Source organism: Rhipicephalus microplus, chromosome 4, assembly GCF_043290135.1.
Source record: "Rhipicephalus microplus isolate Deutch F79 chromosome 4, USDA_Rmic, whole genome shotgun sequence".
Classification (NCBI taxonomy): domain Eukaryota; kingdom Metazoa; phylum Arthropoda; class Arachnida; order Ixodida; family Ixodidae; genus Rhipicephalus; species Rhipicephalus microplus.
This window is the reverse complement of record NC_134703.1, coordinates 144,344,810-144,355,875: the sequence shown is the minus strand read 5'-3', so window position 1 is coordinate 144,355,875 and position 11,066 is coordinate 144,344,810. Positions and strand designations below refer to the sequence as shown.

The following is an 11,066-nucleotide window of genomic DNA, read 5'->3' as shown; positions in this document are numbered from 1 at the left end:
TTATCACTTGTATTCTACAGAAAGCCAAATCCTGCTATTAAGTCATTTTGTCTTTCTTTATATGAAAAAAAAACGCATTTGCATAGAGGCCTTATATAAAAAAATATTGTGCAGGTTAGTTAGGTCATGATTTTTCTTCAGATGTCATATATACTATTCGAATTCGGTATTGTCCCCATCATCACCCTTCATTCCTCTTTCCTTCCCCTTTTCCTTATCCCCTGTGTAGAGTAGCAGGCTAGAGCGAACTAGCTCAGGCCGACCTCTCTGCCTTCTAATAAATTCTCACTCGCTCTCTCTCGCTTGAACCTAAAATTTATTATTCTAAAAGTCTAAAAGAAAGGTCCATTCAACTTGTTCGCTAGGCTGCCTACAGAGGCAGATCAAACGTACTGAATAGTGCTTTCCTGCCAGAACAGCCTGTGCACTATTGTCTTGCGAGACGCGTTCCCTTCCAGGTGATGGCTTGCCAATAACAGAATGCCCTTCGTCCGTCCAAGGGCTTGGAGACTCTGAAGGTGCGTCTTGGAAACTCTCGATAGCAGGACCAGTTCCTCTTCCATCATTGTTCACTTGTGTCAGTACTGCAGCAGAATGCTTAGGCCAACTGATCATGCTGGGCAGTGTCCAAGATAAAGCTCTACAGGTCATGACTGAGGGTCTGGCCGGTGGCTGCAAGCTGTCTCTCTATTGAGACAGGGGTCAGCGTGATGGATCCAGGCTTCTAATTCTGTAGGTGGTAGCCTTTGGAGGTGGTCCGAATTCTGAGATGAGCCTCATTATAGGATGAGTCCCATCTCCACTACACTGAAGGTAAGGGTGGCCTGGTTGATGCTGGCGGACTTGATCTCCACCTAAGACAAAGGGACAGACAATCAAACTTACCAACATGCTGTGCTTTACACCTCCAGTGCTTACTGTTTAAAAAGAATAAGGAACGAGAATCCGTCAGCTAAAAGTAAGCAGACCTTAATTCCAATCAACCATGCCATGAACAATAATATACAACACAAATTACAGCAGACCCCAACTGATGCATTTTTGGAAAAACTGTAAGAATCAAACGTACGAGCCGGGAAACGCAAGAACTGAGAAAGAGGAAAAACAAAAAAATATTTACTTGTAAAAAATTTGCTTGAGAGCTTACGCTAGAAAAAACCGTGCGACGTTGCCTGGTGTGTTTGCTCATACTCGAGGAGAACAAAAAGCTTTTTCGGGCAACTGCAGTGTTGTGTCCTTTTAATAAACCTAGTGCCAGGACGGTTTCTGCCAAGCGATCACTTTTGGCGATGCCTTTGCGATACTGTAATGGGATGCATCGGTGTCTCTGAAAGATAACGTAGCACTGTCGGCAGTGTCGGACAGCCATGACTCGGAGTAGATAGTCCAACACCTTGCTCAAGTGAGAGTATTCCTGATACAGATCGTCGAAGAAAGTAACTTCTGCATCACAAACTTCTAACTTCATCCATGGTGCAAGCATTGGCACACTTAGCACCGATCTAGCCTAAGGATAGAACTGTAGAGCTAAGAACGGTGCAATTAAAGTACATGCAACCACCGTACGCAATTTTCTAACACCAACAGTGGTAGGCATGAAAAAACTGAGCGCAACACAGTCAGCGCGAAGGGTCCGACTTTGAACAATGCGAACTACTCCGATGGATAATGATGACGAGTTCACGCCAATGCGACGGTAAAAACAAATGCCAATCTCAAAGCCACAACTTTTGCAAGCGCTGAAAACAACTCAGTTGAATCAGACACGTCATATTTGCAATACGATTCTCGAAAGTTTTGCTTCTGTTCGTGGCAACTGAAAGTTATGTGGGTCACTTCCACCAGTCATGCGGGTAATATTATGGTGAAGCCAGGCGAAGAAGAGTGAAAACTCAACATGACCACTGTCTTCCCTCGTCGCTCAGCTGGCTCACAGCGCACTTCACGACTTATCTTACGATACGTCGTGACCCTGCAGTTGTGACAAAACTGTGGTGCTGCCAGTACATTAGATCCAAAGCTGTCTAGTCGTTTGCTGAAATCAGATGCGTTAGCTGAAATTTTTTCGAAAAAAAAGTGGGGAGGGTAACTGCATAAAATAGTTATTTTGCACTCTCTATGCCATGGCGAAAAAGTATTTGGAAAGGGGGAGCAGGGGCCCAGGGTGCTACCTCCTAAATACGCCATCAAGTGAAATGTATGGGTGCCTACGGAAAAGAAGACGTGCTTCACTGCAGCATGATTATGGTTATGATTCACCCATTCTTTCACGAAAAAATAAATAAATAAGAAAAGATGGTCTGACAGAAATCACATTGTATGAAAGCTCTGATTGGTGGTATCATGGTTTTCAGCTAAAATGCATTGCGAATTTCATCACAGCGGCTTCCTTCTGGAAAATAATTTCTTTATCCTACTAAAAAAAACAGGCAGATGACTGCATCACGACATGCTGACGCTACGATAAGCAAATTACGTGCTCCCAGCATGTCATTACTATATTGCTGTGAAACACACCTTTCTTTCCAAAGGCGTGCATTTGAGCTGACAGCAGCGAGACCTGCCGTTTTCTCGGCTTTGCAGCGAAACCGGGACTAGGTATTGGTGGATAATATAAGCTTTTGAGTTACAATTTAGCAAGCACACCAAACGACCACCTCCGATTACTTTCAGTAATTCGAAGCTCCTGACATCCTGCTTTATGTATGGTTTCTCAATTTAAAAAACGGCTCAATTTGAACATTTTTCACGGTCTCAGTAACTATGAATTAATTAGGTTTTACTGTACCTCATTAACTTGAAAGAGAAAAAACCAGAAAAAATAGAAAACTGAAAAGCAAACGTATTATTGCAATCATTCCACAGCGTACCCAATATCTCGTGTGTCCCACCACACTGGTGCTCCAACTGCAAGTACGCCCTTAACTTGGGATTCCAAATTGAAATGACGCTTCAAAATAGGATGAATGGTCAATATTGGCAACTCACCAGCTTCATGTTGGCGAGGAACAACAACAAAATATCCATTAGCTTGATGCACTATACTGCCTACACAAATTTGTTGCAGAATTTCTTCTGAGTCATCTTCACGAGCAATGCATCCAACATTCAATATAAAATTTGAATGTACTAATGCACTGCTCTTGACTGCTTACACACTTCACTTATTCGATGAAAATATGGGCCACATTTCTACTTGACATACTTTTCCATACAATGCGGCAGAGGAAAAAAATATGCTTCTGAAATGCGTGGCGGGCAATTGGTGGCCCACCACTTACCATGTCCGAGATGATCTGGTAACCTGTGGAGAGGAGGGTGCCCCATCCTGCGCATGGCACCCTGCTTGGTGCGCACCAAGTGCATGGTACCACCCGGAGACACCATGTGCTCTTCTGACCTCGTGGGCAGCTGGCTCGTCAGCTGTAGTTCGCCCGCCTGAGCCGCACCTGCCACTGTGGCGCTGGTGGGCCATGCTGCTGGACCACACTTCATTGGGTGGTGACGCTGGCCAGGATTGCCCACGAGCTGGCCTGGGTTTACCTGCAACGTGCACTTTGCAGTTAGCTCTATTCAGCTTGTTATGTGGTATTAGCATCTTCCTATAAGGCTCCCAACACAAAATTATCAAAAGGGAATTAGGGGATTGTAACTGATAAATAACCTGCCATGGGAATTATGGTTAGGACTTAAGTGGCCCATTTTTGCGCTTGCTTAGAATGTTCTTGCACTTACATTAATCTCACTACCCTATTTCCGCCTTTATTGGCCCATTTAAAGACCCAAGCAATATACCTGTACAGTGCCATAAAAACATAAACCTAAAAGACAGAAGGCTATACGCAGATGCATGATCCCTGCAAATAGTTGCACTTGTTAACCAATGCAGTAAAGGCTATTAATTTGACCCCTAATATTTTGAAAAATTGCATAATTCAGGCTGATTCTCTGCCTCAATTCAGCATGTGTGTTGTTTAATTACATCAAAATCTTATTTATTCACCCATATATGAATGTGCAGAATACAGCTGACTCCTACACATAGCTTTTATAAGTTCGTGAAGGCATATCACTCAGTCGAGACATCAGCAGTAATGCAGGCATTATCGAATCAGGGCATCGACGTACGCGACATAAACCTACTGGAAGGAATCTACAGTAGATTCACAGCCACCATAGTTCTCCATAAAGAAAGCGGCAGAATCCTAATAATTAAGGGTTTAAGGCGGGAAGACATGCTCTCTCCAATGCTATTCACTGCGTGGTTACAGGGGGTTTGCAGGGCCCTACATTGGGAAGAGTTGAGGATAAGAGTTAATGGAGAGTATCTTAGTAACCTGTGATTTGCTGATGACATTGTCTTGATGAGTAACTCGAGGAACGAATTACAGCGCATGATTACTGAACTGGACCTGGAAAGCAGCAGAGTAGGTATGAAAAATCATTACGCACAAAACTAAAGTAATGTGAAACAGTCAGGTCAGAAAACAGCACTTTGAGATTGGTGGAGAGACACTGGAAGTTGTAAAGGAATGTGTTTACTTAGGACAAGTAGTAACCGCCGAGCCGAACTATAAGAGTTAAATAACTAGAAGAATAAGGATGGGACGGACCACATTCTGCAAGCATTCTCAAATCATCAATGATAATCTGCCACTAACCCTCAAGAGGAAGGTGTATAACAGCTGCATCTTGCCAGTACTTACCCATGGAGTGGAAACTTGGAGGCTTAAGAATAGGGTTCAGCTTAATTTGAGGATGATGCAGCATGCGATAGAAAGAAAAATGATAGGTGTAACCTTACGAGACAAAAACAGAGCCCAGTGGGTCAGGGAACAAACCAGAGTTATGGATATCATAGTTGAAATCCAGAAGAATTGGACATGGGCCGGGCATGTAGCACGTAGGCAGAATAATTGCTGATCATTAAGGGTAGCTGAGTGGATTCAGAGAAGAAGGCAAATGCACGAAAAGGAGACAGAAGTTAGGTGGGCCGATGAAATTAAAAAGTTCGCAAGTATAACGTGGCAACTGACAGCACAAAACGGAATTGATTGGTGGATCAAAGGAGAGGCGTTCGCCCTGCAGTGGGCATAGTCAGGCTGATGATGATTTGAATTCGACCCAGTTATTTTTTTCTATCCTTGGAGTGCATCAGACACGAACTGCCGCAGATGTACAGCACAAAGAAGCGAGAACAGTCTTCGCGAACAACCAAAATGGTCGTGGGTCTTCAGGCATGTTTCCCAATCACAATCCTGCCACAATCTCCTAGAGAAATAATTTTAGTGCAACTGAGAATGAGGAAGAAAATTGAGAGCAAACAGGGTAGGGTGCCAGCTATGCACAACCCTGTTCACTGTTAGAACCTACTATACCACAATAATGATGCTTAGGACGAAGGCTTCAGAGGCTGCGAAAACTTGTTTTTTTTTTGTTTATTTTAGTTTGTGCACGCGACCAACAGGCACACAAACAACTCTATGCACGCGCTTCCAACATTGTGATAGATGAACGACGAGCGACGAGCTGGCAGCAATCTTTGTGGTGAAAAAAATGTCACATGAGTGTGGTGGCATTGGTGTTAATAAAAAGCAATAAGTTATGTCTTCAGAGCCTATTTCGACATAAGGGGAGATGCTACTTAGAAAAAGGTTTCTTTAAAGGGAAGCTGAAGCACTTAAAAAAAAATTACTTTGTATTGTGTAAAGACCGTATGATTCCTGCTGAATTCGAAAATTGGTGCGCGAGTTCTAACATGTGACCGCAATCAGCACTTTTTGCCAAAAAAACAGAGGCTGTGAGTACTAGGCTTCTTCAGATGCCGAGTGAACGCAGTGATGTCATTCTCGGTATGCCGCATCATCTGCAACAGCAGCACTGCTTAAGTGTGGCCTCCTCGATTAGTTCCGGCAACGGAACGTCGTGAGCTAGTCACGAAGGCCATGGTTTAAACTATGAGAGATACTTGCTCACGTAGCGCTTTAAACATAGAAGGCATTTTTTGCTTTGCTTACGAAGTCGATTACAGCAACGCAGCACTGAGTGTTGGCTACATTATAGCAAATATGGGGTGTAGTGATGTTAAGGCATTTTGCCGACAAGCAGTACCAAATGAATTATTTTTGTTGCATATTCACTTCACATTAATGTTTTTGAGATGACAAACCCCATTTATCTACATGCAACATGCACTACTGCACAAACTAAAAATAAGGACACATATAAGTGATCTATGACAAGGCTCAATAACCAAACTGACTTGATTAAATCTGCACTTTCTTCTCGAAACGAAACTGGCTTGGGAAACTAGCATGCACTTTGGAAGCTGAAGGGGAAGCGATTCTCTGCCATCTCCGACTTATTACCATCAGCACCTCGCACACCTCACACGAGCTCTGCTTAGCTACCGTATTTACACGACTGTTAATACATACGAATGTAGGTCGACCCTTCCCAAAACTGCGTGTTCGCCAAAAGGCAAAAGGAGCATTTCACACAAAGAAAATTTGTTCACCAAGACTATTTCAAAGATGGCATCACCCTTGTTGATGTCATTATGTATGCAATACGATAAAAATTATACACAACACTTTTGCCATAACCATGAAAACATGGATGCAAAGTTGTAACCACGACATAGCGCCTTTGATTTCCTTTTTTTTTTGCATTTACTAGCAGTGTGCGGTTTCGATTAGAAGTCGACATCCCAACATTGGATTGTCAAATTTGAAATTGAGAGAAATAAACATTTACAGTCGGAACCTGCAATAACGAAATCGCCGGCAAAACCGAAATATTTCGTTTTCGCGAGAATTTCGTTGCCACGAGTATAAGACAGAAAAACAGTGATACGGCCAGCGGAACGAAAAAAGTGACGAAATGACGGAAGCTATGGAGTAGCCGAGGCAATAGGCACCTCAACCTCTCCACAGAAAAACAGTTAAAACAGAAACAGACGGAAGCAATGCAGGATGGGAATGTGTCGCCGCCTGATGGCGTCGCTGCAAGGATGCTTAACATGATGATAATATTGTTGCTGTTCTTTTTTTTTCCGCGATCAATGGAGAATCCGCTTCCGGCATCAAGCTTTTATGAGGCGCCATTGTAACTTCATCTCAATTTTGTCACCAGTTCCAGTCTTCTCTTCGTCGTTTTCATTGATTTTAACTGTTGGTGTTGCTTCAGCCTGTTGAGCTCGTCCGACGGCGCCATCTGCACTTCAGCATGATGATTTGCCATCGCCTGCGCAGTGTGGCAAAGCATGTTGCCGAACACAGACACTATCGCCGCTTCAAGTAAATAAAAATGGGGGAACCCACGCTAGCACAGCAAAAGCAGACGTTTACAAATTTCGAGTGCGCATAACACGCATACGAGCATATTTTCCACAGTTAATCTTTGGCGGGAGGGTAAAATAAGGCCTGCACCGTGGTAAAAAAATCGTTATGTGGGATCGCTGTCCAAAAACATTTTGTTGCCACGAGATACGTAATACATGAGATTCTGTGAACGTTCGCCGGGGATCCGGAAATATTTCGTTGCCGAGGGGATTTCGCGCCCGCGGTATTTCGTTGTTGCAGGTTTCGACTGTATTTAGAAATTGAAAAAAAAGGGGGGTCGACCTACAATCGTTTAAATACGGTATGTTAGAAGATGACACCCAAAGTAAACCTAAACATGACCACTTGAAAACTTTCACTTTGCTAGCTAAAATCCTGTCAACAGTGTTCGCATAACTAGCCATCTATTCTGGATGGCTACTGAAAATGTTCCACTCACGGGATGCTGTTGTGGCATGGCATGCAGAAGGGCCACCGGGGGCACAACAGGCACTGGGGTTTTAATACTCTCATCAGGTGGGCTTCGAGAGCACGTCGACCTTGAGCCGTTTAAGTCCAAATTGCTCAGCAGGGACTCCACCGCAGCCTCTCCGCTGTGCTTTCGCTGCTCCCTCTTCCGCTTGCCCAAATCTTCGTGGGGCAAAAGCTGCTCCTGCAGTAACAGGGGCCAGTATCCACTGGGCAGCCCGCTCAAGGCACCGCCCGTGGCCGGCCCCGGAATAGGCATGCCTGCTACCGGAGGAGGCTTCACCATAGGCTCCTCCTTGCCACAACAACCTTGAGTTCGATCTCCGTCCCTTGAGTCTGTTTCTAGGACCGGACTTCTTCCAGGTCACCGTCTTCGACATCCAACTCCAGGGACTTGTCGAGGAGGTTGCCTTTTTCGGCTTCACCCACAAAAGCTCGATCCTGGTCCACATCAACATACTCGAGTATGTCGAAACTGTCTCCAAGACCTGATTGCCAAAAAAAGAACATAAGCAAAAATAAAGCAAATTAAAGAAAGTTCTTTGAGCCGAAAAAAGACGCTGTACTTTACCACCCTTTCATTCGTTTTGAATAAATATCTATTTTGAACAAATGTGCAGAGTTGATATGTATTCGCGTGACACGTGAAGGAGTGCAGTAATTTTTTTAGCACAGTGTGATCTTTCTAAGATATTAGACAATATTAGACATTCAATGAATTGTTTTCGGAAGCAACATTTGTGGCTTGCTGCATAGAATAGCCAGCGCTGGTGGTTGCTGCAAAAGTTCACCTTTACAACAGGGGTGTGCGAATATTCGAAATTTAAAATATTTTTCTAATAGTCTTTAGTCTAACAGAGTGGATTTCATTCGCACCAGAATTACACTATTCGGCATTCCCAAAAACAAACACAGTGTACATCCAATTAACAGTGGCTCCTTCAGATTTTTAATATGCTTCACTCCATCACACACTCATGCTGCGGCAAAGGCCGCATTTCAGGCTCTGCTACTGCCGCTTATGTATTCGACTCGAGTAAATGTTGGTGCTAACATAAAGACAAAAAACGTGGCAGAGGTAAAGGCTTAATACTGGTTTTGGACCTAAAATCTGAGCAGAAAGCAAAAAAAAACGAACGCCAAAGATCTTTACCTTTAGAAATTTCATATTTTTCTGTTTTTTGACATCTATGAGGCAGATTTGGAACTCCGCACTCTAGGCGAAAACAGCCTTGTAATCTACATCAGCTGGGCGAACATTTATGCTCAAATAGGAAAAATAACTGGAGAAAATAGCATTTTTGCCTTTCACATATAACACATTGGTTGCATTAAACCATGTACTAACATAATTCGACCACTGTATTGCCACACTCTTGATAAGACAATAAAATACTACCCTCCAAGCACTTCATCAACCTAGAAAAAAAGAAACACTTTTATAGAGCTATATCTTAAAAATATGCTTACGAATTCCCACCAACTTATTTCCCAGTAATTTCACTTCGATGTATTAAAGATTATTGGAGAAATATTTGAGAAATATTCGACAAGTGTTCTACTCGATTTGTACTCACATTTCAATATTCAGATTCATTTCACACCCAAAATTTTGCCATTTTAAGTGCAAGTAGCATGAATCACCGAGCTGGTAATTAGTGTCATTATATGTGGCCTTGACTGTATACGGTTGAACCTCTTTGTAGGAGGCACACATCTGGGAGCAATTCTCGTCTCCAATATAAGATGTCTCTTATAAGCAAGACACGAAATATGCATTTTCGTATCCACCCTACTTGAATGCAGGCGCATCGGTGTCTATTATACCCATTTGTCTTTTACACCGTCTCTTATAGACGGGTATAAATGAAAGACTGTATAAATCTTTACCATCAACAAAGCTTATCGGTCTCCAAGGCCACTACCGCCCCCCACTTGAGGCCCTCATTAGCATTCAACTCACCTAGAAGCGAGTCATCTGGATCATCGCTCATTTCCCTGTCATCGTCATCGGGGTCTTCAGCACTCTGCGCCTCAACTTCTTTCACCAAGTCCCCAACAGTTTTTTTCTTTCCTGGCTCCGTTTGCAGGGTCTCCGATCCAGCACTGGCATCAGCAGTACCAGACGAAGCAGCGTAAATGCTACTCATATTACCAGCTCGGGCAGGTTGTCGATGCAATTGCTGCTGTTGTGGTTGCTGGTTTGAAGGGGGCTGCTGGGTTGGCTCGGGCATGCCATTGTGAGCTGGCTGGCGTTCTCCTGACACAGAGCCACCCACCACGCTCTGTTGCTGCGATGTGCACTGTGCAGGGAAGGCGCCATTCTGGATAAGGTGCCCTTCCTTGAACAAGAGAGCACCGTCAGGACCTCCGCAAGATTTAGGTTGGAACATTGCTGGTATGGGCCCTGCATATAAGGGAAGAGGTTAATTCAGCTCAGGAGCACATAAAAGAAAATAACACTGTCCCTAATTGCAATAACAATAGTTCCCTGAAAGGGGTTACAAAGCAAAAACCTAAATACTCCAGAATTTAATAGTGCTAATGGCCTCCTGTGCTCAAAACAAACATCCTATTTTTAAGGCATGAAATGACCAACAAAACTCTTGAGAGCTTTTTACTAAGTTGCAAATGATAGAGCAAAAAAAGCAAATATTGCACAGTAAGCCAAATGGGTGTCATAATGTTCCATGTTCCTAAAAAATGTGAAAATATGACTTGGAAACCAAGTGGCCCATATGGGCGCGATGAGACACGCAGCATTGGTGGCACTCCCCTACACTAATTGGTTTTAGTAGGCTTGTACAAATAGTGAATATTAGGTTCGAAGCAAATAGGGACTTTGATACAATAATTTCGAATGGAATTCGAATGGTATGTATGACATGTAAAAAAATGGAAATATTTATGACCTGGCTAACCTGCACAATTATTTTTCAAAATTAAAATAGGGCTTTATGCATATGAAATTTATTTTTTTCGTTCAAAAGAAGTCGAAACAACTTTGAGTAGTAGTACGAATTGAAGTTTCGGTAGAATACGAGTGATAACCTGTAAAATACTCTACATTTTAAAATTTATTATACTTGGAGCATATAAGCCTCCATAAAAATTTTTTAAGCCTAATAAATTAATGAATTGAATTGAGTTTAATATGGTAATTTATTGGAGCCCTGCAACACTGTTTCAAGTAGCCATGGAATGGATTTACGAAACAAGCTTATAGTCTCACGAATTTACTTAAGAATACGTCCA

The 11,066-nt window shown here is 42.9% G+C and overlaps 2 protein-coding genes across 2 annotated transcripts; both read right to left on the bottom strand.

Annotated features, from left to right (window-relative positions):
- Positions 1-469: 469 nt before the first annotated feature.
- LOC142814641 (uncharacterized) lies at positions 470-8,097 on the bottom strand. The gene is made up of 3 exons (XM_075893712.1): positions 7,783-8,097; positions 3,282-3,543; positions 470-854 (listed from the first exon to the last, which is right to left on the bottom strand). Exons 1-3 carry the CDS (start codon positions 8,095-8,097, stop codon positions 703-705), a joined length of 729 nt encoding a protein of 242 aa, XP_075749827.1. The 3' UTR covers positions 470-702.
- Positions 8,098-8,153: 56 nt separating this feature from the next.
- On the bottom strand, positions 8,154-10,214 carry LOC142814642 (uncharacterized). The gene is made up of 2 exons (XM_075893713.1): positions 9,775-10,214; positions 8,154-8,299 (listed from the first exon to the last, which is right to left on the bottom strand). The coding sequence occupies exons 1-2, from the start codon at positions 10,202-10,204 to the stop codon at positions 8,154-8,156; spliced, it is 576 nt and encodes a 191-aa protein (XP_075749828.1). The 5' UTR covers positions 10,205-10,214.
- Between the last annotated feature and the right edge of the window lie 852 nt (positions 10,215-11,066).

Excerpts from the sequence above, each read along its gene's own strand:
- LOC142814642 (XM_075893713.1), bottom strand. The coding sequence starts at position 10,204 with ATGTTCCAACCTAAATCTTGCGGAGGTCCTGACGGTGCTCTCTTGTTC. Across the intron at positions 8,300-9,774 it reads TCCAGATGACTCGCTTCTAG|GTCTTGGAGACAGTTTCGAC; the intron begins GTGAGTTGAATG and ends TTTGGCAATCAG.
- LOC142814641 (XM_075893712.1), bottom strand. The coding sequence starts at position 8,097 with ATGGTGAAGCCTCCTCCGGTAGCAGGCATGCCTATTCCGGGGCCGGCC. Across the intron at positions 3,544-7,782 it reads CCATGCCACAACAGCATCCC|GTAAACCCAGGCCAGCTCGT; the intron begins GTGAGTGGAACA and ends TGCACGTTGCAG. Across the intron at positions 855-3,281 it reads ACCAGATCATCTCGGACATG|GTGGAGATCAAGTCCGCCAG; the intron begins GTAAGTGGTGGG and ends CCTTTGTCTTAG.